This window comes from Bidens hawaiensis, unplaced genomic scaffold, assembly GCF_021521415.1.
Source record: "Bidens hawaiensis isolate Kalapana, Puna unplaced genomic scaffold, B.hawaiensis_p1.1 tig00000055_1, whole genome shotgun sequence".
Taxonomy (NCBI): domain Eukaryota; kingdom Viridiplantae; phylum Streptophyta; class Magnoliopsida; order Asterales; family Asteraceae; genus Bidens; species Bidens hawaiensis.
The window spans coordinates 9181881-9205158 of NW_027491016.1; the positions used below are offsets into that span (position 1 = coordinate 9181881).

The 23278-nt window shown below is 34.6% G+C and overlaps 1 protein-coding gene, 1 long non-coding RNA gene and 1 pseudogene across 3 annotated transcripts; all 3 read right to left on the bottom strand.

The window, feature by feature from the left end:
* Positions 1-966: 966 nt before the first annotated feature.
* Positions 967-4617, bottom strand: LOC143538175 (NEDD8-activating enzyme E1 catalytic subunit-like). Its single transcript, XM_077031814.1, has 8 exons — positions 4509-4617; positions 4046-4412; positions 3734-3966; positions 3588-3650; positions 3459-3515; positions 1613-1734; positions 1422-1539; positions 967-1328 (listed from the first exon to the last, which is right to left on the bottom strand). Exons 1-8 carry the CDS (start codon positions 4605-4607, stop codon positions 1047-1049), a joined length of 1341 nt encoding a protein of 446 aa, XP_076887929.1. The 5' UTR covers positions 4608-4617; the 3' UTR covers positions 967-1046.
* Positions 4618-19540: 14923 nt separating this feature from the next.
* Positions 19541-20254, bottom strand: LOC143546889 (putative amino acid permease 7 pseudogene; annotated as a pseudogene). Its single transcript, XR_013137677.1, has 3 exons — positions 20049-20254; positions 19828-19961; positions 19541-19756 (listed from the first exon to the last, which is right to left on the bottom strand). The product of XR_013137677.1 is annotated as a putative amino acid permease 7 pseudogene (transcript).
* A 427-nt stretch (positions 20255-20681) lies between these two features.
* Positions 20682-21956, bottom strand: LOC143538274 (uncharacterized). The gene is made up of 3 exons (XR_013136226.1): positions 21845-21956; positions 20843-21082; positions 20682-20775 (listed from the first exon to the last, which is right to left on the bottom strand). It is a non-coding gene; the product is annotated as an uncharacterized LOC143538274 (long non-coding RNA).
* Positions 21957-23278: the final 1322 nt, after the last annotated feature.

Genomic DNA, 23278 nt, shown 5'->3' on the forward strand with positions numbered 1-23278 from the left:
TATAACTTGTAACTGTTGTTGAATATTGGAAATAAATGTATAATCATTTATGTTTTGGCATTTGACCGGCGATCTATAACAGAAACAGTAGTAGTTTCATCTATGTTTAGTTCATCTGCTTCTTGTAACTGAAAATGAAACTATTGAATTTGTCACCTGTGTTAGGAAGTTGTATATTTACATTTTTTGAATATCTTTTGCAAATTACCAACAGATCTTCCACTGTGATTATTTGAGCGTCGCACCTACTTGTTTCCCTGGTAGTTGTGGTATGACTTGTTAAGCTTTTTATTTATTAATTTAAGATAGTGTCCTTGTGTTTGTGAAATGGGTTAGTTGCTGTTTAAGATAGCGACCGATTTCTGCATCTTGTAGTTGCTAATAGATCATACCGGTATGACAAATTTTTCTCTTAGTTGAAGTCAATGTATAAGATAATAATGACTGCAGCAGTAAAGACAACTCAAATCTACTCAGTATTTCAAATAGCTAAAATTGTCATCTTAAATAGCGACTGACATGTTTCCATGGCAAAAAACCTAAATGGAGAACAATGCACGCATTGCCAAAGTCAACGAGCCAATACGGTTCATAAAACCCGAACCCAGTTAACAGATTCCCAGGAATCAAATCTCCATATGCAGCATAAACCGAAACCACCACAGCATAGATAGAAGTATCATTTATCACAAAAGCAAACTTAGGCCAAAGTTATACAACTTTCTAGTAATTGCACTTGGATGCATGCTCGCTCTTCAGTCCTAAGAAAATCCCTTATCAAGGTTTTGGCTTTACATGTTTCGTCCCCGGCTTTTAAATTTGGATCAATGATAAATTATAATAGACATGATAGGATTTAGCCATTCATATCAAACCACCATCCATAATCAAAACCACGTGTACAACAGCCTCGATTTACTCTAAAACGTAAAAAATCTTGATAATAAGGTAAGTACCCCAACCCCAATACAAGAGATGGTATATGTTTCAAGAAAATCTTGGGACAGAAAAACATCATCTATTTGAAGAAACATTGGTTTGACTTTTTATGCAGCAGCCATGTTGGTATCTGTGATTCCAACAGCCTTGAAGGCAACACGCAGTTTTCTCAAGCAGGATTGCCTTTTGTCACCTTTGCCAGCCGTTCCAGTGACATGAACAACACCTGCTGGAGATTTATCCATCAACTCATACAGCGTTAATCCTAGGTTTGGCCGCGTCATTTCCTCTAGTAACAGAGGTGCAGCCATGTAAAGGTTCTTTCCCCCCACTCTCACGCTTGCTCCTGACATCAGTAGTTTAGGATGCTCTTCAAGTTGACCAATAAACTGTTAATGCAAAATCAATAATATTGATTTATTTTATTCAAACAACATATTTGAGTTTTGACATAGCATGTTCAAGGGAAGAAATAAAGTGACCTCTTTTAAGGTGAGTGAAGTGTCGAGTTCCATAAAGATGCCAGGACCACAAACAAGACAGTCTTTATCCCTTACAAACTCTGTGACTTTAGTATGGAGACCCTCAACACCATTATACCTACAAAAATATCACATCACAAACTATAATATGTATCGACCACATATCATAACAGGTAAGAAGGGGTGCGTACGTCAAATAATTTGATAACGTTTTACTGCATCCAGATGCAATCTTCAAAGTTTCCAGAGCGCATGCAGCTGATATTATCGCATTTGTAGAAGCTATAGCTGGTATAATATTCTTCACCACGCCCTGTAACAAAAACATTTAATCCAGGACTCAAAGGCCAATCTGACATGACACCACCGTCAAAAAGGCTCATCTACCAGACATTAACTCAATTAAAATAATGCCTTTCAGATAACTCGCCATCCTAACCAAATTATGACCAAAAAATACTTTTGAAAACTAAAACACCACAAAAAGGGCATCTAATTCACAGTAACTAATCACATCTGTATAAACCTCCATGATCAGAACATAAAGAGAGATCAGCACTAGGCCTGTAAACGAACCGAACGTTCTGTGAACTATTCGTGAACCGTTCGGCGGGAAGGTTTATTTAATAAACGAACGAACACGAACACATGTTCCGTTCGTTCATTTATGTTCATGAAAGTTCGTTTATACTCGTTTATTTATGTTCGTTTATGTCTATTTATTTATGTTCGTTTATGTATTAATAGAAAATAATTAAATATTATCTAGATAAGTCATCTGCTTAAAGGTTTTATATTTGTTAATTTGTTTTCATTTAAGTTTATTTATGTTTTTTTGTGTTCGTTTACATTTGTTCATGTATGCTCGTTTATCTTTGTTCAGTTATATTCGTTTAGATTTTAAACAAATGAACATAAATGCCCCTTTTTAAATAAACGAACCTGAACATAAATATTTGCTCGATTAAGTGTCCGTGTTCTTTTAAAGTTAAATGAACGAACACGAACATGCCCTTGTTCGTGTTCATTCGATTCGTTTACAGACTTTTATTATTCACATTGATGAATACATCGGTCTCAATCTCCAGGCTCTACCGATTTTATTTGTGTTCGTGAACACATTAATTTCGTTAATGAACGAACACGAACATAAAATCTCATTCGGTAAGTGTTCGTGAACCGTTCGTGAACACATTATTTTCTTAACGAACGAACATGAACACGGTCTTGTTCGTGTTCGTTCGGTTCGTTTACAGCCCTAATTATGAATCTATATCTGCCCTATTACTATCTAGTATCTATCTATACCCAATGATGTGTTGCTATATACTTTAACCCACTACATTCAGCCATCATATTTTGCTATACTTGTTGGCAGATAAAACCAATTCAACCACCTGCCAAATTCAACAAATAACGTAAAACGAAAAGACAGAAACATTACTTCAGCTCATAAGAAAAATCCTTATGACCCAACTTAACACAAAATTTTAAAATAGAAACACATTATGACCCAAAATTGATAACTGGGCCAGGTCTAGTTCTAGTATTTATAAACCACACAAGATAAGCTTATAATTGAAGATGGGAAAAGTGAAGGGTGTTTGAGCTGGACCATCACTTCCGTGCTCTAGTGAATTGTAATACTATGTTTCTCATTAGAACACCTCAACAACTGAAAGTAATAATGAGAAAAATCTTTAGCCCTAATCTATCTCTAAAATGTGTGTGCGCATCATTCAGTTGATCCTTTAACCTCATTAATTATCAGGGTCGTTAGCTAGCTGCTAATTACAGTAATATCTATAAACCATGTCATTGGTATCGTTCATCAAATTTTCACCATACCAGTCATTCAAAGAATGACAAGACAACATATAACTCCAATGAATTCTGATGGCCTAAAAACTCTTCTGCAAGATAGGTGGCATAAAATTAATAGCAATCATCAGCATGCTTCTAGTACTTTAGACAAAAAACCTAACCGGTTTATAAATGAAAATTTCTATGTGCTTTAAGGGTAAACGGCAAGCACACCTGTGTCAAAGAATACGTGACTCCTGGAATGCCAAAAAGCTCTGCTCTCTTGACAGCCTGTCAATAAGCATTCGTTAAAGAGGTTCATAACCTAAACAAAGAAAAGAAAAGAAAACACTACTCGTTAACCTCTAAATACACCCACTGCATATGTTCAGGATTATCAGGATCAAATGATTTTCCACTATGCACCTGCAAAACAATATCAATGATTATAGAACAAACAAACAAACAAAGCAGCACGATAAAAATCGACGATAAGAAAATGTACAGACCTCGTCCCACTTAATTAGATGCGCATATTCAATGCAATGGGCTGCGGTTCTTGGCGTTTCTGCTAGAGTGCATAAAGGAAACTTGACTTGCGGAGGAAAAAGCCATATGGTGCATTCAAAACACGGGGTGGTCCCAGGTAAAATAACACGTGCATGACCCTTGAAACCTTCAGTACCACCGTCTACCATAGGCTTCACAGTTTCTTCCACAGGCTCATCATTGGAATCATACTCTGCGTAACACATGATCATTTGACTTCGTATCTATCTATCTATCGTAAATTACAACCACAAGAGAATCTTCTAAGTTACCTAGAAAGCCACAGGCAACCGCATTAATGTAGCTTCTAGCCTCAATGGAATCAAGACCGAGCACAATGATACTGAAATCACTGTAGAAATCAAGCTCTTTGTCCTCGATTCGGCAAAAATGCGGGACGATATTTACACCGCTAACTCTTTCCATGACGCGTTTAGCAGCGACCTGTGCTTTCGGTTGGCCAACATCCTCAGGCCGGAAAAGGAATTGGCGGTTGAGGTTGGAAAGTTCGATAGTGTCCATGTCAATGACTTCAAGGTTGCGAAAACCGGAGAGAGCGAGGTCTTTGAGAAGCTCACAGCCCAAGCCACCAGCACCGACAACCAATATGCGCGCATACTCTTTGAGATCATCCCTCAACTTATTATTATTCACAGACAATTAGTATTGTTATTATTACTCACTCCTAAACGAATGAAATGAAATAAATAATAATAATAATAATAATAGTAATACTTGTGTGCCTGGTTCGAAGGTGGGGCCGACGAGATGGCCAGGCCTGAGGAGAAGCTTATCAAGGTCTCTAGTTCGACTGCTACTGCTTGCTGCTGCCATTGGCTTTTTACACTGGGATCAAAACGACGACGATTCAACAACTAAATAACTAATCTAAATCTATAACGAAATAAATACATGCCTGGAGTCGTCGGACCACCACCGTCCCGTCAAATCAATCAAATTGCTTCAAAGTATTGAACTAGGGCAAGATTATTATTTTATTATTATATAATAATAGCTCTTTTTTTTTAATTCTTTCTCTGTTATTTATTTTATTTCTTTTCATTTTTATCATAGCAATTCAATTTTCTTTTTTTTTAAAAAAACATCTTAACTTTTCCCTCACGAAACAATTTTTTTTTCACTGCTTTATTCTTCTTTTAGCTTTAATTATTATTATTGTTGTTTTTTTTCCCGACGTACGGGGAATATTTGGCATGTTTTGTTTAGTTGCAACTAGTAGTTTAGTACATTAACTGAAATATGGACAGGTGTCTAGACGAAATCACATTTTATTTGGTGCTAAATAGTGGCTTGTGATAGAGGTTTTTTTTATATTTTTTTTTTGCCTAACATTTAGCCGCTTATAAGTTGTCTGTTTACAAAATATACACATATTGCAGCTGTTGGGTAGTTATTATATTGGGTATACAAAAGATGTGGTTGCTGATTATACAAAAGATGTGTTATATGCTGATGGTTGCCAATAGCCTTTGGAGTGGTAGTATGTGCCTTTGTGATTGTCAGGCACTTGTAGCACTTTGTGTAGTATATGGACGGGACTTATCAAACTTTGTTATTGTGGCTTGGCATGTAAAATGAACCTGCTACCATAGCATTGTTTAAGTGAATGTTTACTTTGCCTTCTTAGTCTTGTAAGTGGTTAAAAGAAGCAGTAGCTTTGAACACAAACCTTCTTTTCTCTTTTTTTAGTATATCTATAGAACCATCTTTTCTTGATCAACTTCTTATCATTTCAGGTGGTATTAGTTTTGAAAAGAAAAGAAGGCCATCGCTTATCAAATTCATTGCCAATTGCAACAACAAACTCGAACCGATCGTTTTGAATGAAGGCCAATATGGGCAAAAGGGTTTAAGTTGACAACCGCATACGGGGCTAAGCTTTAGCGCAAATTCAAAGCCGGGAACCAAGCTAAGGATTCATGATTAGCGCAAAAACTAGCGAACAAAGAAGCGCAGCTCCTCCATCGACCAAGACTCCTTTAATATGAGCTTATGTTATTGGTCGTAGTACGCGTCCTTTTTCTTTTTGAAGATGGTGATCATAGGACTGCCTTTTATCAACGTAATAGGCTCAGTCTGCTTCTCCCGTTGTTTGTTGAGAACTGAAATGCCTAAAGGCGGTGCTCAAGTCTGAAATGTGATCTTCTAGCGTAGGAATTCTTATATGCTAATTGCCTGAAATCCCTATAATTTTGTCAATAAAGGAGAGGTAACTCTTAGCCTGCTGGTTGCTTGCCTGTGACTTGACTTCCTCGTACTCCTCCTTGAAAGCGACTTTTTTCATTCCTTGACAGCTAGGTCTTTGTCAACTCTTTGTGCAAGCAAGGCGAGGAGTGATTCTCTTAGCCGGTATACTTACCCGATGAATCAAAAAAGCTAGAATAAGGCAATCCATGGGCGTGGAACCCCGAAATAACTATTCTCAAGAAACCCCTAATCTCACTGGGAGTTGAATCATGTCATTTAGGTGATTGATTCCACTTACTAAAGGCTGTGAAATAAGAGCTGCTTATACACTAAACAACTGCTTATACACACTTTACTAAAAGACTGACTTTTATTCATATTCAATTCATTAGGCCAGCGTGAAATTAAGAAAGATGGATGTGTCTAAGGCGTAAGCAAACTGTGCATGCTAAGAGAAGAGCAGAGATGTTTGCAATGACTACCACAAGAAAGCCGCCCCTATCTCTAAAAGGGCCTTTTTATTAAATGACTAAATTAACTCACTTGCTAAGCAAAATAAAAATTAAATACAAACACCCTTTTTTGATCAACTTCTTTCTTACTGACCATTAAATTTTCTCTCTCTCTCTCTCTTTCTCTCTCTCTTATCTAGAAACTCATTATGCCATTTTTTGCTCTACTTCGGCACTGAAGAGGTTACGACCTAACAAGACGAACCACATAACACGGAACTCATAAGAAGTGCGTAACAAGATCAAGGCCGAGCTTAGTTACGTGCAAGTTGTGACCTCCAGACTGTTGAACTATTATTAATGCAGAGTGTCCAACAAAATAGGACCAACACGCTAACGACATGTGTAGTAAATATTCTCCATTGGAACCATTAATACAAACTGTGAAGTGACTAGTTCGGGAGGAGACCACAAATGGTCCGACATAGCACGAAGGGTATAAGAACACTTGCATGGCAACTAGAATGAGGTATTCGTAATATATTCATTAAATCCTTTACATTCATTATACTCTCTCAAATCTAGTCGCTTATTCTCACATCAGGGAAGAGGCTCTCTCACTCCAACGAGCCAAATCGGTGCTATGTTTTGCGAGTTACAACTATCATTGACTGGATTGCGTTGAAAATAAAGCCAACAAAATTTAGTATCCTCATCAGAGCTAATTCTTGAAGCTTCATTTGACGCCATATTTGCTCGACCTTTTCTAGTTCTCCATTCACTTTCGTTTTTGGCAAATCCAAATGCCGGATTTGTTTTCCAATGACAATTATGATATCCCCATCATTGTCACAAATTTTGCAAATAAACATTTAACATGTTGTCCCGAAATACAACACGATATACTGTGTGAAATTTATCAAACTTCTACTTTAAGCATTATAAAACCGATTAAAGTATAATAACCATTTTGAATAACTTTCATATTCATTCAAATGCATCCTGAGACATAAAAAGTTAAAAAGATAACATAAACTATAATAATTTACATTTTAGACTTGACAAAATGGTTTACATACTAAGAAAGTATGCCCTACTGCACCCTAAAAAAGTATTACACAAACTATTGACACAACAACGATTTACTAAGTAAATCTTTTGGCAATGAGTCCTTCAATGGAACCAGCCAAAGTAAAAATGGTTACAAACAGGCAAAAAATGGTATATATACGAAGTACAATCCATTTTCCAGACCAAGGTACAACTTTCTTCTGCACAAAGTACATCTCCATAGGGTAATATATGGTCAAGGGCCAAAATATCACTGATCCAGCAAACGCCACAACTTCATTGAAGTAAGGGAATAACATCCCAACTGACATTGTCAAAATCACATATGCATACCATCACCTAAGTGGATTTAATCTAAACTCGGGCAATAACGATGAAACCTTCACGCTTCGAGTGTCTTTTGCGAACGCGCTTTCTAGGAATTTGTCTGCATACCATCTTTCCACTATTGCAAACAATGTCTGGCTGTATATCTGACAACGCACAACATAATTCATAAAGATTACTATAAGTAACAACTTTAATATGTTGTTATTTGATGCATTCAAAGCTATTTTTGAGGTTTTATACACATTTATCCTTTTTAGTTAAATCTCTTAGCTTAACACGTTCAACGTCTTTTAGCTAATATAATAATACGGGTGTAAACGAGCCCAGTCAAAGCTTGCTTAAGCTCGGGCTCAGCTTGCGAATGATTTTCAAGCTCAAGCTTGTATGTGGGCTCAGCTCATTTATTATTTATTTACTAATTTATTTAATAATAATAATTTCTTAAATAACTAACTAATATATATATATATAGGATCAGGATCATGTGAGAACTTTTTGGGAATTGAGAACTATGAGAACTATGAATACCATTTTTGACCACAAAAAAACCCAAAAATAAAAAAAAATCATAAAACAAAAAAAAACACAAAAATAAAAAAAGTAAAAAAATGAAAGTTCTTATTTATCATCCCGGTTTCTAAAAAAAAATCGTAAAAAAAATAAATTCTCGGTTTAGCTAAATTATACATATATGTATAATATGTACATATATATACACACATGTTTTTTTCCTATACACATATGTATAATTTAAGATAAATGATAATGTATATATGTGTACATTAAGTAACTAGAGATTAAATAAAAGTATATATATATATGTATAGGTATAATACGAATTAAAAAGAAAATAAAATCAGTTTTTTTTATTATATGTATAATATGTACACACATGTTTTTTCCTATACGTATAATTTAAGGTAAATGATAATGTACATATGTGTACATTACGTAACTAAAGATTAAATGAAAGTATACATATGTGTATAGGTATAATACGAATTAAAAAGAAAAAAAATCAGTTTTTTTTAAATGAAACCGCAATGAAATATAAGAATTTTGTTTTTTTTTAAATTTTTAAAATTTTTGTTTTTTTTTTGTTTTATAATTTTTTTAAATATTTTTTAGAGGCTTTTTTTTGTGGTCCAAAATGGCTCTCAAAGTTCTCAATTTGCCAATGGTTCTCTTAGGATCCTTACCCTATATATATATATATATATAAAGCTCTTTTAGCCTCGCGAGCCTTCTCGAGCTCGATAAGTGAAGCTTAGGCTTGAGCTTGTTTAAGCTCAGTTCGACTCGAGCTTTTAGCGAGCTGATCTTAAGTAGCTCACGATACGACATAACTTAGCCCTCATACTATTTGGAAAGTTAATGTGAGTTAATAAATTCTTGATAGCAGGCGAAAGCGATGTAGTTCCCACTTATCGGGTTATTCGGGTTTCCGGTTATTTGTGGTTTTAATGCTTAAAGGTCTATGCCCAACCCTAATAACAATCGTTTTTTTTGGGTAATGGGTCTGTTCAGGTACAGCTAATCGGGTACAGGTAAAACCAGGTCAGGTCAGATCTGGTACGGGTAACATCGACAAATCTAGTCATAAACGGGTTGGCTCGTTTACATCCCTAGATAATAACCCAAAAGAACCCATTGAAAGTAAATAGATCAGATTGCATCTTTGTTACACAACCGGCCAATATGGTTTAGTTTTCTATAATATTACTAGTATGCCAAGGCCACGTGATACCTGATACCCTCCAACTAAATGGAGAGTAATACACGCATTCCCAAAGTCGACGAGCCAATATTGTGACACCCGGCTAAAAATTAGCCTAAGCCGCAACTAATATAATCTCGGTTAGCAATAAAATTTTATCATTATGAGAAAAATTCCCTTTATTAGTGATCTAGACATTTCAAAGTCAACAAAAAGTGCAAAAATTGCCACGTAACGAGCCTGACGTGGAATAACCTCGGGTAGCAAGTCAAAAAGTAAATAAATCCTTATAGAGGCTAAATGATCTCGAAAAATTAAAATACTTATTAAAGTATTAGAGACAATGTATAAACTTAATTTTAGAAGACTTGAATCACTAAAATTGCAAAATAAGTAAACTAAGTGTCGGTGGACGACCCGGTACGGACCCAACGACAACTATTTCCAAAAATTAGTTTCTTAGGCTTCTATTATCTAGAATCCAATTTCGTTCAAAGTCTGACAAAAATTATTAGGAACGGGATTCGTTTGATTAGCTAAAATTCGTTAGACGTTAAAACGGAAACTTAAGATTATTGTTTAAAACCCACATTTTTCCCACCCTTTCCACTTTGGACATCCTAAAATTTTAATGATGAATAAAGGAAGTTACGTTTAGTGATTTCGCGCAATTAATTAATATCGGGTAAGGAGCGGGTCTTGGACTTGGATTAATTGAGATGGGTTAAATGAGAATAGGATTTCAGGGATATAAATACCCCCAAAACCCCAAAATACCTTCATTTCCATCATTTTCCTAAAAACACTCCAAAAACACACACATACCACACTAACTTCGCCGCCGGACCGAAGGCAGATCCGGGCAGATCCGGCAGACCCGAGTGAGAGAGAGAGCGATTAGTGGTGATAAGCAAGTAAACGAGATCCAAACAAGCCCAAAAAGATATGATTCTTGATCTTTGAAGTTTAAAGATCCAAGCTTTTTAGTGTATAAACGACCAAAAATGGTCGGGTAGCGAAGTGGGTGATATTGAACCATAGCAAGGGTGTTAAAATCGCTCGAAATGCCAATCAGAAACTAAAACAGCGGCTGCCTGGGCAACTTCGCCTTCATCTGGGCAACTTCGCCTTCAAAGTGACGAACTTCGCCTGCAAGCTAAGTTCGCCTGATGGCAACTTCGCTGTAAAGTTAAGTTCGCCTAACTGGTAACTTCGCCTGAGGCCAAGTTCTCCTGATGACAACTTCGCCTGAAGCCAAGTTCGCCTGATGGCAACTTCGCTGTAAAGTTAAGTTCGCCTAACTGGTAACTTCGCCTGAGGCCAAGTTCGCCTGATGACAACTTCGCCTGAAGCCAAGTTCGCCTGATGGCAACTTCGCTGTAAAGCTAAGTTCGCCTAGCTGGTAACTTCGCCTAAAGCTAAGTTCGCCTAAGGTTAACTTCGCCTAAAGTCAAGTTCGATTAGAAAATAAATTAAAAATCTAATGAAAAATGTGTTAAGACAGTTATTGGAAATAAAATTTTTCCAAGCTGACCTGGCAGCTCGACCCCAGCCAGGGGCTCTGCCCCTTGGACCCTGCTAGGGGCTGCCGCCCCTAGACCCGCTGCCAGGGGCGCTGCCCCCGGACCCCCGTTCGTTGTGGGTAGTAATTAAGACTAGAAAGATGTTATAAGTAGTGATAGTTAAATTGATATGTATACTTGTTATACAGTCAGCCGTGCACAACTGAAGAAAGGGATTACGATCAACGGAGAACTTAACCGTGTTCAGGTGAGTTTCTAGCCCCATTTATGTGTTACGTTTTCGGGGCTGTGTGCATACTCAATATGTTTGTTAATACACTTATCCTAAGAGATAAGTGTATGCCTTATGTGGATAATGTGAAATGTATGAATGATTGCTTGATAGTACGTGAACGATCTTCGGATATTGCACGTACTGTCAGGTTGTAACGCTATGTATAAGGTAAGTATGTTATGTATGTTTATGTGTATGAACATGATAGAGATAATAGAAGAAAGAAATGATAATGTATGGTTACGAAAAGGGTACCGAGCCCTACTAATACTCGAGGTATGATGTATGGTTGTATGGTAACGAGAGGGAATCGAACCCTTCTAATATTCGAAAACTAGGGACCAGACCCTTATAATATCTGTGATGATAGGGACCAGACCCTTATAATATCTGTGATGTTAGGGAATCGAACCCTTCTAATATTCTAAAACTAGGGACCAGACCCTTATAATATCTGTGATGATAGGGACCAGACCCTTATAATATCTGTGATGTTAGGGAATCGAACCCTTCTAATATTCGAAAACTAGGGACCAGACCCTTATAATATCTGTGATGATAGGGACCAGACCCTTATAATATCTGTGATGTTAGGGAATCGAACCCTTCTAATATTCGAAAACTAGGGACCAGACCCTTATAATATCTGTGAGGTTATAGGGCGTAAGGCTCTTTAAAAAGTATGATTTTGTATGTAAGGAAAGCATGAAGGTAAAAATGAACGTATGATTATGAATGTAAAGAAAGTATGAAAGTAAAAATGAAAGTAAAAGCACCTAGGTGTATATGAAAGAAAGTTAAGAGATTAAGTATGAAGCGTAAGAATGTATTGTATGATTATGTGAATAACTAGAACTCACTCAGCGTAGCTGACTTTTAGTATGCACGCAGGTGAGTAGGATGAGGCAGCTCGCTTGAGGAGACACATGGCACTGAGCAAGAATCTGGCGTCTGAAGACTTATGATGTTTTAATTTTAATGCTTTAATGTTGAAAGACAAAGGATGTTTTGAGACAAGTTATGAATTATGTAAAGTTTTATGAAAGTTTTATATTCCGCGTAAATGTTTTAATTAACTCTGATAATTAGAACTGTGTTTATGAGTAAATCCAACACGAAAGTAGGGCTACCGGTAACGGGGCCTTACAGTACACCATTATATTCATGTGTTGTTTATATATAAATTGTTTATATTTATATAATAAGTTTTTCTTCTCAGGAATAACTCACCAACATTCGTGTTGACCCAAAAATTATTTAAATATGCTTTGCAGGAAAGTGAAGGTTTCGAGATGGTATGGAAACGAGAGCATGGGGTGTTTGAACAAAAGTGATGTGTTGTAAACCGTGCATCAGCACGTGTAATAAACTTTGATGTTGTAAAATATTTCTTATAATAAAAGATGATGCTTTTATTATTAAATGGTTATTATTGTTGACTATCGGCGTCTGTCATAACCCGACGAATTAAAGTTAAGACTTCCGCTGTGTTAAGTTAAGGTTTTCGGGGTGTGACAGAAGTTGGTATCAGAGCCAACAGTTATAGAGAATTAGAAAATATAAAGTTTTCTAAACTATAACGGTATGTTCAAACACGCGCTCCTTTCCCGCCTCTCGAAACGAAAATGTAACAAAGATATATATATATAATTGATTATTACTACATTGAATTAATACGCTTATTCAGATGACAGAAGCCAGGGTAGGAGTTCTTGAGATGAAGAATGAGATGATAGAGCCATGCGTAGGCTACTTGATGAGCCTTCACTAGACGTAGTAGGGTGTTTTGGGTAATATGTCTATTATGGTAGTTGTGATGTGACTTAACTTTGAAACATGTTGTCTTTTGTGTGGCTGTGAATATTTCCTATATTTATTCACATGCCTTCAGTAATTAATAATGACCTTTGTCTATTTCTGCTATTCAAAAATAATAGAAATGACAATAAACCACCCAAAATAAGACAAACACCTGTCGTTAGAAGATCTAAGTTATTGAACTTTATCGAAAAATTAGTTCAATAAGTCACACAATACATTAACGCCACATTGAAGCAACAATCAAGGACACAAGCAATGGAGCTACTATTTGAAATCTACTAGGAAGAGTAAGATTGAAAGTGTCTATGATGATTCCAAGAGTTATTATGACCCAAGAGTATATCCTGAGTAGAACATTAGGTAACCAAGAAATTCGATAGATAGAGATTAGCAAACCCAATGCTATACACGGAATTCAGTAGCTAGCAATAAGCAAACTGTTGTTTTGATAAATGAGCGACACACCCAAAAAGGATTGTTCCAAGTTCAAAAATTAGAATGCTAGAGAAAGATCCATGGAAGATCGTAAGGATTCACATAGTTATCACTGAATAACCATAATGTTCTTAAACCTATATATACTAGAGCCGAGTTAAGTTTGATTTCTAAACGATTAGGGTTATCTCTTGCTAGAAGACCAATCGACTTAGATAAAAGGTAGTCATTAAGTTTACTTAAGAAAAAAAAAATCGCTATAGTCATTAGTGACTTTAATCTTTTGATAGAAACCCATAACCTTGGTAATGATCTATATACCTATCAAATTAGACAACCTCAATATAGGCATAAGATAATTATCCAAAAATTAAGCTAAGATCGTGGGTTCAGAATGGCTAGTATGTTTACCACTTGCCAGTGGTGAAACTCTAGCAATCTATGGTGATCAGTGTGATACCAAATTAATGATTGTTACCAAGACACACAAGCTATTGCATGAAGAATACCCTACGCCCTGAGATATGCCTACAATTCAAGTTTATGTAAAAGTTTTCCCCTTTAGATTTTCCTAGATAATTTCCATCAAGACACTTCAAGTTTAGACTAGATCTTGTACAAGATGACGCACCGATATTTAGATCTCCGTACAGATTGACGTCATTAGAAAAACAAAATCTATTCAACCAACTCCAGGAACTGGAACTGAACAAACTGACCATTAGAATTCGATACCCATTATCGAGAATTGATGATCTATTTGATTAGTTTCAAGGTTGACCAGATCCATACCCGAAAATCGACTTACCAACTAGATATAAATAGAATAAGACCTTCTAAAGACATTTTAGAAACATGATAGAACCATTATAAATTTGTAAGTCATACCGGTTAGATTGACAAATAAGCCGTAATGTTCCGGAATCCTATGAATAGGATATGCAAGTCCTACGTGGATGACATAAGCATATCTATTCACAAACCATTAAAATTCATGAACAACGCTTTTTGAGAATAGTTAAAGGAAGAAATTCTCTAAATATAATTTATGGATTTGGGAAATTCATTGTGTTGGACACATAATCAGTAAGAAAGGTATACATGTAAAGATTGAAGCAATTGAGGATTTGGAGACACCAAGGTCTCCTACCGAAGTGCGACAATTTTTTTTAGGCCATACTTGGAATTTTTGGAGATGCATAGTCAGGATTAGGTTGACTTTTGACGATATAACCCAAAAGGATAAGAAATATGTCTGAAACAATAAGATAAGAAGAACCTTCTCAATTACTGAGCCAAAATTTTGTAATGCACTATCTTGCCCCTCCCATAAAGAGCACATAGATTTGTAGTGATTGTGATGTTCTACGCTTAGGTCTTAGGCAGAAAGACAAAAGATGATAGTCCATGCATCATGATATATCAATGTGCTTAAGAAGCGTTATACAACTCACATTTTGAGCTAAGAGTTGACGTTTTTACTCTTAAGACTTGAAGAAACCCCTCTTTTTATAGAACAAAGTATACACCAACTATGAGGGTTTTCTATGTGTTGTAGATCAAATGGAATTAGCCCATGGAAGTAGAACTACTCAATAATTACAATTGCGATATTTGTTACCACGCAGGTAAAATGAATATTGTAGCCGAGGATTGAGTATAAAAGAAAATCCTTCACATATATGTACGTTTTAACAAGTTTTACAACTCAGATTGGAAAAGTACAAAGCCTTGAAGAAATAGATATCTAAAACTGATTGAATAATGTTTAGATGCCTAGATATGAAAATTTATGTGAATTAGTATTAGATGAACGCATAAGTCTAAATGCTCAATTCATCATAGATTTCATAAATGAAGTCTCACAAACACCAAAGTAAGCACGACACTCTCTAGGTAATAGCAAAACGATTAGTTCATTCTCTAACCATTTGAAAAAAAAATGGAGAAAATAATTGATTCCTAATGGAAAGAATGCTAGAGTAATATTGTAAGGTAAATTGACAATTATGGTCCGGAACATAATTGTGAATTTACAGGTGCATTTGAACTCTAATACGGCTTTCTATGTCAAGGATCGGGTTAACTCTCCAAGAACCTATGAAATACTCGCCTACCATTGGCTTATCTTCTTTAAGTAATTGTCTTCCAGTATTACAATCCCACCATTGATAGCCTTATACGGAAACAGAAGTTTTCAACCATCACGTTACTAAGCTAAACTAGAGGGAAGTTGAGTCTTCATTATATTGGACTCTATCGAAATCGCCAATCGAGCTGGTCCAATTGTGTGTAGGCTTGAATTACCTCCAATAGTTAATAGAATAAGTGACATGTTCCATGTATTAAATTTAAGGAAATGTTTATCTGAAAAATCGCTAATCATTCCTATCAATAGGAGTCCATGTGGACATCATGATTCGATTCATAGAAGAACCTGCATAAGTTATGAATAAAAACACTCATAAGCTTAGGCGAAATTGAATCAAGTTAGTCAAAGTCAAGTGGAATTCAAGACTTGGTCCTAAATTCACTTAAGAATGTCTACATCATATTAAAATAATATACCTTCACCTATCTCTGGTAAAATCAGACTCGAGTACTACCTCCTAAATTTTCGGGACGAAAATTCTTAAAGGAGGGGAGAATGTGACACCCGGCTAAAAATTAGCCTAAGCCGCAACTAATATAATCTCGGTTAGCAATAAAATTTTATCATTATGAGAAAAATCCCCTTTATTAGTGATCTAGACATTTCAAAGTCAGCAAAAAGTGCAAAAATTGCCACGTAACGAGCATGACGTGGAATAACCTCGGGTAGCAAGTCAAAAAGTAAATAAATCCTTATAGAGGCTAAATGATCTCGAAAAATTAAAATACTTATTAAAGTATTAGAGACAATGTATAAACTTAATTTTAGAAGGCTTGAATCACTAAAATTGCAAAATAAGTAAACCAAGTGTCGGTGGACGACCCGGTACGGACCCAACAACAACTATTTCCAAAAATTAGTTTCTTAGGCTTCTATTATCTAGAATCCAATTTCGTTCAAAGTCTGACAAAAATTATTAGGAACGGGATTCGTTTGATTAGCTAAAATTCGTTAGACATTAAAACGGAAACTTAAGATTATTGTTTAAAACCCACATTTTTCCCACCCTTTCCCCTTTGGACCGGCCCCACCCTTAACACCTCATCAAAACCACTTCCTTCATTCTCCAATCCCCAATCACCAAATCACCACACCCATCATTAACACCTTCTAGAAGATGTTGTGCTGTACCAACCCCACTCCTCCACCTCTCACTCTACTAACACACTCACCACTCTACCCACTCTCTTCCTCTTCCTTAAAAAGCTACGGCCAAACACCCCTAATCACACACACACCAACACAAATTCAAATATTAACACACACATACATAATCAAGAAATCATGGAGGTTCAAATCAAGAATAAGATCAAGAAAATTAGAAAGAGATTAAGGAAAAAGTACACCATTCTCAACTCAATAATATCACCATTCTCATCTTTCAAATCTCCAAGTAAGTTTTGATTTAAGGTTGATGTTGGTTGTTATTGAATTTGATTGAAGCTTGAAAGTTTGAAATTTATGGATGTTTGTGTGTGTGTGTATGAGCCGTGAGTATGTGTGTATGTGTAAGAGGAAGGATTAAACCCACTTATACTTACATACATTCATCTTGAAGTTCATACTTTGATTGTTAAGATTGATTAGAAACATTGTTGAATATTTGGTATTTAAGTGTAATCATGGATGAAATTGATGTTTGAGTTTATTGTTAGGAAGAATTTTTGGTTAGTTATTGATAAAAAGGATTGATAATATGGACATGAATTATTGAGAAATTGTTGTTAGAGATAAACAAAACAAGAGTTTGTTCATAATTGAAATTTGGGGATTTTTGGGTTTTGGATTAATTATGGATTTTGGATGGATTGATGAATCAAAAGTGATATGGAACAACTTAATTGGAAGTAAGAGAGGTTATATGCTAGAATTAATAGTTAGAACTTGAAGATTAACAAAGATTGTTAAAATTTCTAAATAAGGAAACTTTAATTTAAGAAAAGTTGGAATTTGGATTTTTATGTGAATACTTGTGATGAATGTGATCAATTTGTTATTAATGGCAACTTGAAACTAAGATAGGGTGCATGATTAAAGGATTGATTAGCTAACACAATAATTGAATTAGCAAACAACTTACTAAATAAAGAAACTTTGTTGTTAAAGAATCAAGAATGTGTTGGTTAAAAGATAATAATGGGATGAAATAAGATGTTAATATGAGTTATTAAGATCTGGAAATTTTGGTACATAAACACCTTATAGAGATTATAGAAACGACATGTTTATCGTGTAGTTAAAAACTTAAGCTAAGGCTTGAGCATGTGTAGTTAAAAATTTGTTTTATGTGCATACTTGGTGCTAGATGATCAAACATGTATATGAAGATATATTATTTGTTATTATATGTATATTTGCTGTACCAAATGGTTTGGTTTTGACATTGTGACTTAAATAGCTTGTCGGTGACTTTAACGATCGGAAAGTTCAACTTTTAAGGTAAACCGACATGAGTTTTTGGAACTGAATTAAAACAGCTCCTAAAGTCATAATATTCTTATATTTAACATAAGTTAAAGTATAAGAAAATTCAAGAATAGCAAAACTTAAACCAACACGGTTCGTGTCGCGAAAACCGACACGAAAACGTTAAAAATGGGCATTTTTAAGAAATTAGCAACAAAATAAAAACCAAAACATTTTTATTGAAAAAAATCAATAAAACTTGACTAAAAACTATATAAAAAGTGTTTTAGATAATTTAAAACTAAAAGTTTCGTAAAAATGACAACCGGTTCGTTTTTAAGCTAAAAACCAACGAAACCGGCAAAACCGACAAAACCGATTATAATAGAGTCAAAATTTTAAATAAAATAATAACTTGAATTTTTCCAAAACACTCCAGCAACTAAAGGTAATAATTTTTATAAATTTTAATAATTAAATTAAATTATTAAATAAAACAATTATTAGTTGATTATTACTTGTTTATATTTTTAAGTATAGAATTATAAGATTATAAGTAGTAAACTTTATGTGTTATGTGCTTATGTGGATTTTTAGAATAAGAATATATATATTTTAGTCGAACCTAAAATTAACGAACGTGTACTAATATAGGAACGAGCGTTTATTCGAACACCGAGGTGAGTTCTTCCTCCGAAAAGCATATTGTATATCTATATTCGTATTTATATATATATGTTTTGAAAACGCATTATACTACAAATTGTCGTTATTGTGGGATGAATCAATTTGGTTAAATAACTGTTAACCGGACGGCGGGCACAGAAATGTTGGTAGATCTATCGGGGTGACGCCCCCCACTTCCATTCGCGTTGGGTTAAAAGTGAGAATATTTTGAGTATGGTACGTTTCGAGTTATCAAATTGGTAGTCATACACGCGTTGTATTCGTAGCTAGTCTACAACTAACGCTTTTTGTGCTTAAAGGTAAAATGCGGGTTTCGTTATTGTGTGTACCGTGTTTGATCGGTCTTTAATTGGGAGTATAATGGCCGTACACCATTATATTCATGTGTTGTTTATATATAAATTGTTTATATTTATATAATAAGTTTTTCTTCTCAGGAATAACTTACCAACATTCGTGTTGACCCAAAAATTATTTAAATATGCTTTGCAGGAAAGTGAAGGTTTCGAGATGGTATGGAAACGAGAGCGTGGATTGTTTGAACAAAAGTGATGTGTTGTAAACCGTGCATCAGCACGTGTAATAAACTCTGATGTTATAAAATATTTCTTATAATAAAAGATGATGCTTTTATTATTAAATGGTTATTATTGTTGACTATCGGCGTCTGTCATAACCCGACGAATTAAAGTTAAGACTTCCGCTGTGTTAAGTTAAGGTTTTCGGGGTGTGACAAATATGGTTCATAAAACCCGAACCCAGTCAACAGATTCCCGGGAGTCAAATCTCCAAATGCAGCATAACCAAAACCACCACAGCATAGGTAGAATATAGTAGTTGTAAAGATTGCAATGGTGGAAGCCTTCTTCATGGTCACTTTTTGAGAAGGAGTTGACTTCAAAGTGCTCTACATGTCACAAACATCACATAAATACATAATTTAAGATATATTAGAAGTTTGGAGATATCATATTATACCTGTATTTCAAGAAGGATTAATGAAAATGTATATGAAAATGCAATATCTCCAAGGGCCTGAGCAGATAGCCATACTTTTTGTGTGGGATTAGTAGTTGAGATTCCACTAAAGCTACCTTCAATTTTCCCTTTTCCTGCAATTTCATTTCAACAAGCAAAATTGATCTTTAGTTACATTAACATTGTCCGCGTATCAATATGCTAAAGATATAGATTTTTACCTATTGCTTGGGCTAATCCAAGGCCCATTCCAATAGAAGAATAGGTGAATGACATAACTGCAGCAATAACTGAGAGCCATTTTGTATGAAAAATGTTGGGTATTTGAGAAGCGAAAATTTGAATAACTCCAAACAGAAGCATGTAATATTTATCATCGAATTCGCAAGCTGCATCATGACCTTCTTCATGATACCAATTTGATTGTCTGATTGCTCTGTCATCCAGTCAAAAGATTTCCAAAAATGATTAATGTTGTAATCAAGATTTCCCCAAATCAGTATAACAATAAATTTTGAATCCAAAATATAAATGTTATAGTCAAGAAACCGTTAAAAGTCAACAATTTTGAGTCCGGTTTTGAAGTAGGTATCGATTTAATAGGTAATATTGAACCCCTTTCAATCTTGCTTGTCGACTTAACTTTACAGTCACATAACTTTATAAAGTTTACTCAAAGTTCTTTCAAAGGAAGCACGTGTGTAACGTGCCACTGGTAATTTTTCTTTTTATGTGTTATATAGTATCAGACGTGTTCTATAAATATGATATATTAGCATTGTTTTAATTATAGCTATCATAAAAGTAAAGATTTAAAGATTTGCAGTTAGTTAAAACAATGTAAATTAAAATACCTCATGCTAATTGATGATGTGATTGTATACACAACTCCAGTTTTGAAAACACTGAAATACACCAAGCATCCACACACCAATCCATTCTTATATCCTGCAATCAAAATAAGGGAAATGCAAGTGAAAGGCTTATCAATCTGACATTAAACAACAAAACCTACCTAAAATGGTGTGAACCGCCTGCAAGTATGAGCGGTTCATAGTGGTGGTACCATTGTTAGGGTGCGAATAAAGATGAACGTCACATATAAAGTATGCGGAAACAAGAGTAAAAAATGCAAAGAGGAACAGAGCTAATGGGCCACCGATCCATCCGAGCTGTGCTATGCTCCAAGCTAGTGATAAAACACCTGATCCTATTACTCCTGTAATAATATGTGCTAGTGCTGTCCATACAGTTCCTTCAATCAACAACACAAACGGAAACTAATCAAAGTAGAAGAATATGGCTGAAATGCATTGATTTATTATTATTATTCACTATGGAGCCTATATTTATAGAGTTACAAATATGAGTTATACTACCAGACTATATAATAATTCTTATAGTTCTATTATGCCCCCAGAGTCAAATGAGGAGGTTGACGGATGCTGAGACTGGAGCGGAAGAACAGGTGGAAGGCCTTGCGTTTATAAGAATTATTATCATGTATATCAAATTGTAATTAGTCTAGTAGTAAGATTGTTAACCATACTTTTCCTTTACCAACAAAACAAATGGGAACTAATCAAACTAGAAAAATATTGTACAATTGGATTAATTTATATCAATCACAATGGAAAGATGGATCATATATTTATAAGGTTACAAATACAACTTATACTAGGAAACATATATAATCCTAGACCGACTAATAACAGTTTGATATACACACATAATAATTCTTATATTCCTAAATTGCCCCTGCAGTCGAAACAAATTAAAACCCCAAATCTCATGATGGAAACTGAATCGTGAACACAAAATCTCTAATTACGTAACAGTACTATCAGATCGTTTAGTTTATTAATTAAGTTGTATAAAGTTTAAAAAAGTCAACACCGGAAATGACCTAATGAATTGGATCAGATATTGATAGATTCGGATCGGTTGAAAACTAGTGTGAAATTGAATGATAGTTTCATTTCAAATATTAGAGATGGAGTGAAGAAGATGATGAAACCAGTGTTTTGATGAGGTGAGTTGTGCTGCAGCAATGGCCTCTTCTGTTCTTCATCTTCATAGTCATAGTCTCCTCCTCCACCCATTTTACTCTTCGGCGATTGGATCAAAAAAGAAATAATAGTAATAATAATATCTGGTTTCGTGTGTGTTTGTAATATTTTCTGCCTCGTTCCTCCTTTGTTGGAACTGGGAACAGAATCCCTCCCTTTAACATGTGCATGCACATAAAATAATAATAATAATAATAATAATAATAATAATAAGGAAAATTGGATTTTAGTAATCCGAACTTTCTGTTATTGGCCGATAATAATCTCAACTTTGTTTATTCTCACCAGTGGTTCCAAATTTAAAAAAATGGCTCTCAATGCCCCCCGTTAAAAAAAACCTAACGGCGTTAATTTTTTTCCGAATTTCAACCTAATTTTTTAGGGCTTTTAATCGGAAGGAGGATGCAAGTCGATTAATGTAAAACTTAGATCGAAACGTATCCTCATTTGAAGTACTAATCAAGCCATTTGATTAGTAAAATCTAATCAAGTTGGGATTATTAAAATCTAAACAACTTAAGTTTTAATAATTTGAAGTTTAAACACCCGATTTGAAGTACTAATCAAGCCATTTGAAGCATCATTTCGAGCTAAAGTGATGATGCTATTTATTTTGGTCACAAATTAAACCAAAAAATATAAGTGAATCATAATGTTGTCTCGTTACAAACTCAATGTTCTTTTCTTAAATAAATATTTTTAAGACCAATGAGATAATACTGATGAGGTTCTTCTGTCAATGTCACAAAGTAGAAGTGCCAAACTTATGTTTGTCTTCTCATTTTTATCGGTTATCCTTTTTATGACCACTTTAGATTCATATTAGTTATTATTAGAATTTAGAAGCAGAACATTTCTATACACTTTACATCACATCATGTTAGTTTGAGACTAAGAAATTTATAAACAATTAACTGATAGATCAATATTAATATTATCTGTTTAAATTTCATTACATATACTAAAACAAAGAAACTATGAGATATATTAAGTATATAGCCTCATGTATGTGCCAAACAAAACCAAAACCAAAATAATCTAAAAAGGTAAATTATAATAACTAAATAATCAAGAAGCCGACTATAACACCCGATCATATCCATCTCGCTTTCAGTAAAAAAATTATTAAAGGAGATAAAAGTGAAAACCCTTATGTCCAACCTGAAACCTTTAGAGAAAATCACTTAAAATATACACATATATATATATATATATATATATATATATATATATATTTTTTTTTTTTCTAAAGTATTATCAATATCACATAAAATTTCGTCTTTATATCCTTTTTTTAACGGCACTTATGATAACGTTTTTTGCGTATCTGTTTTGATAAGCGATGTCCAGGTGGTAGTTGGTTGCGTTTAGAACTGAACAAC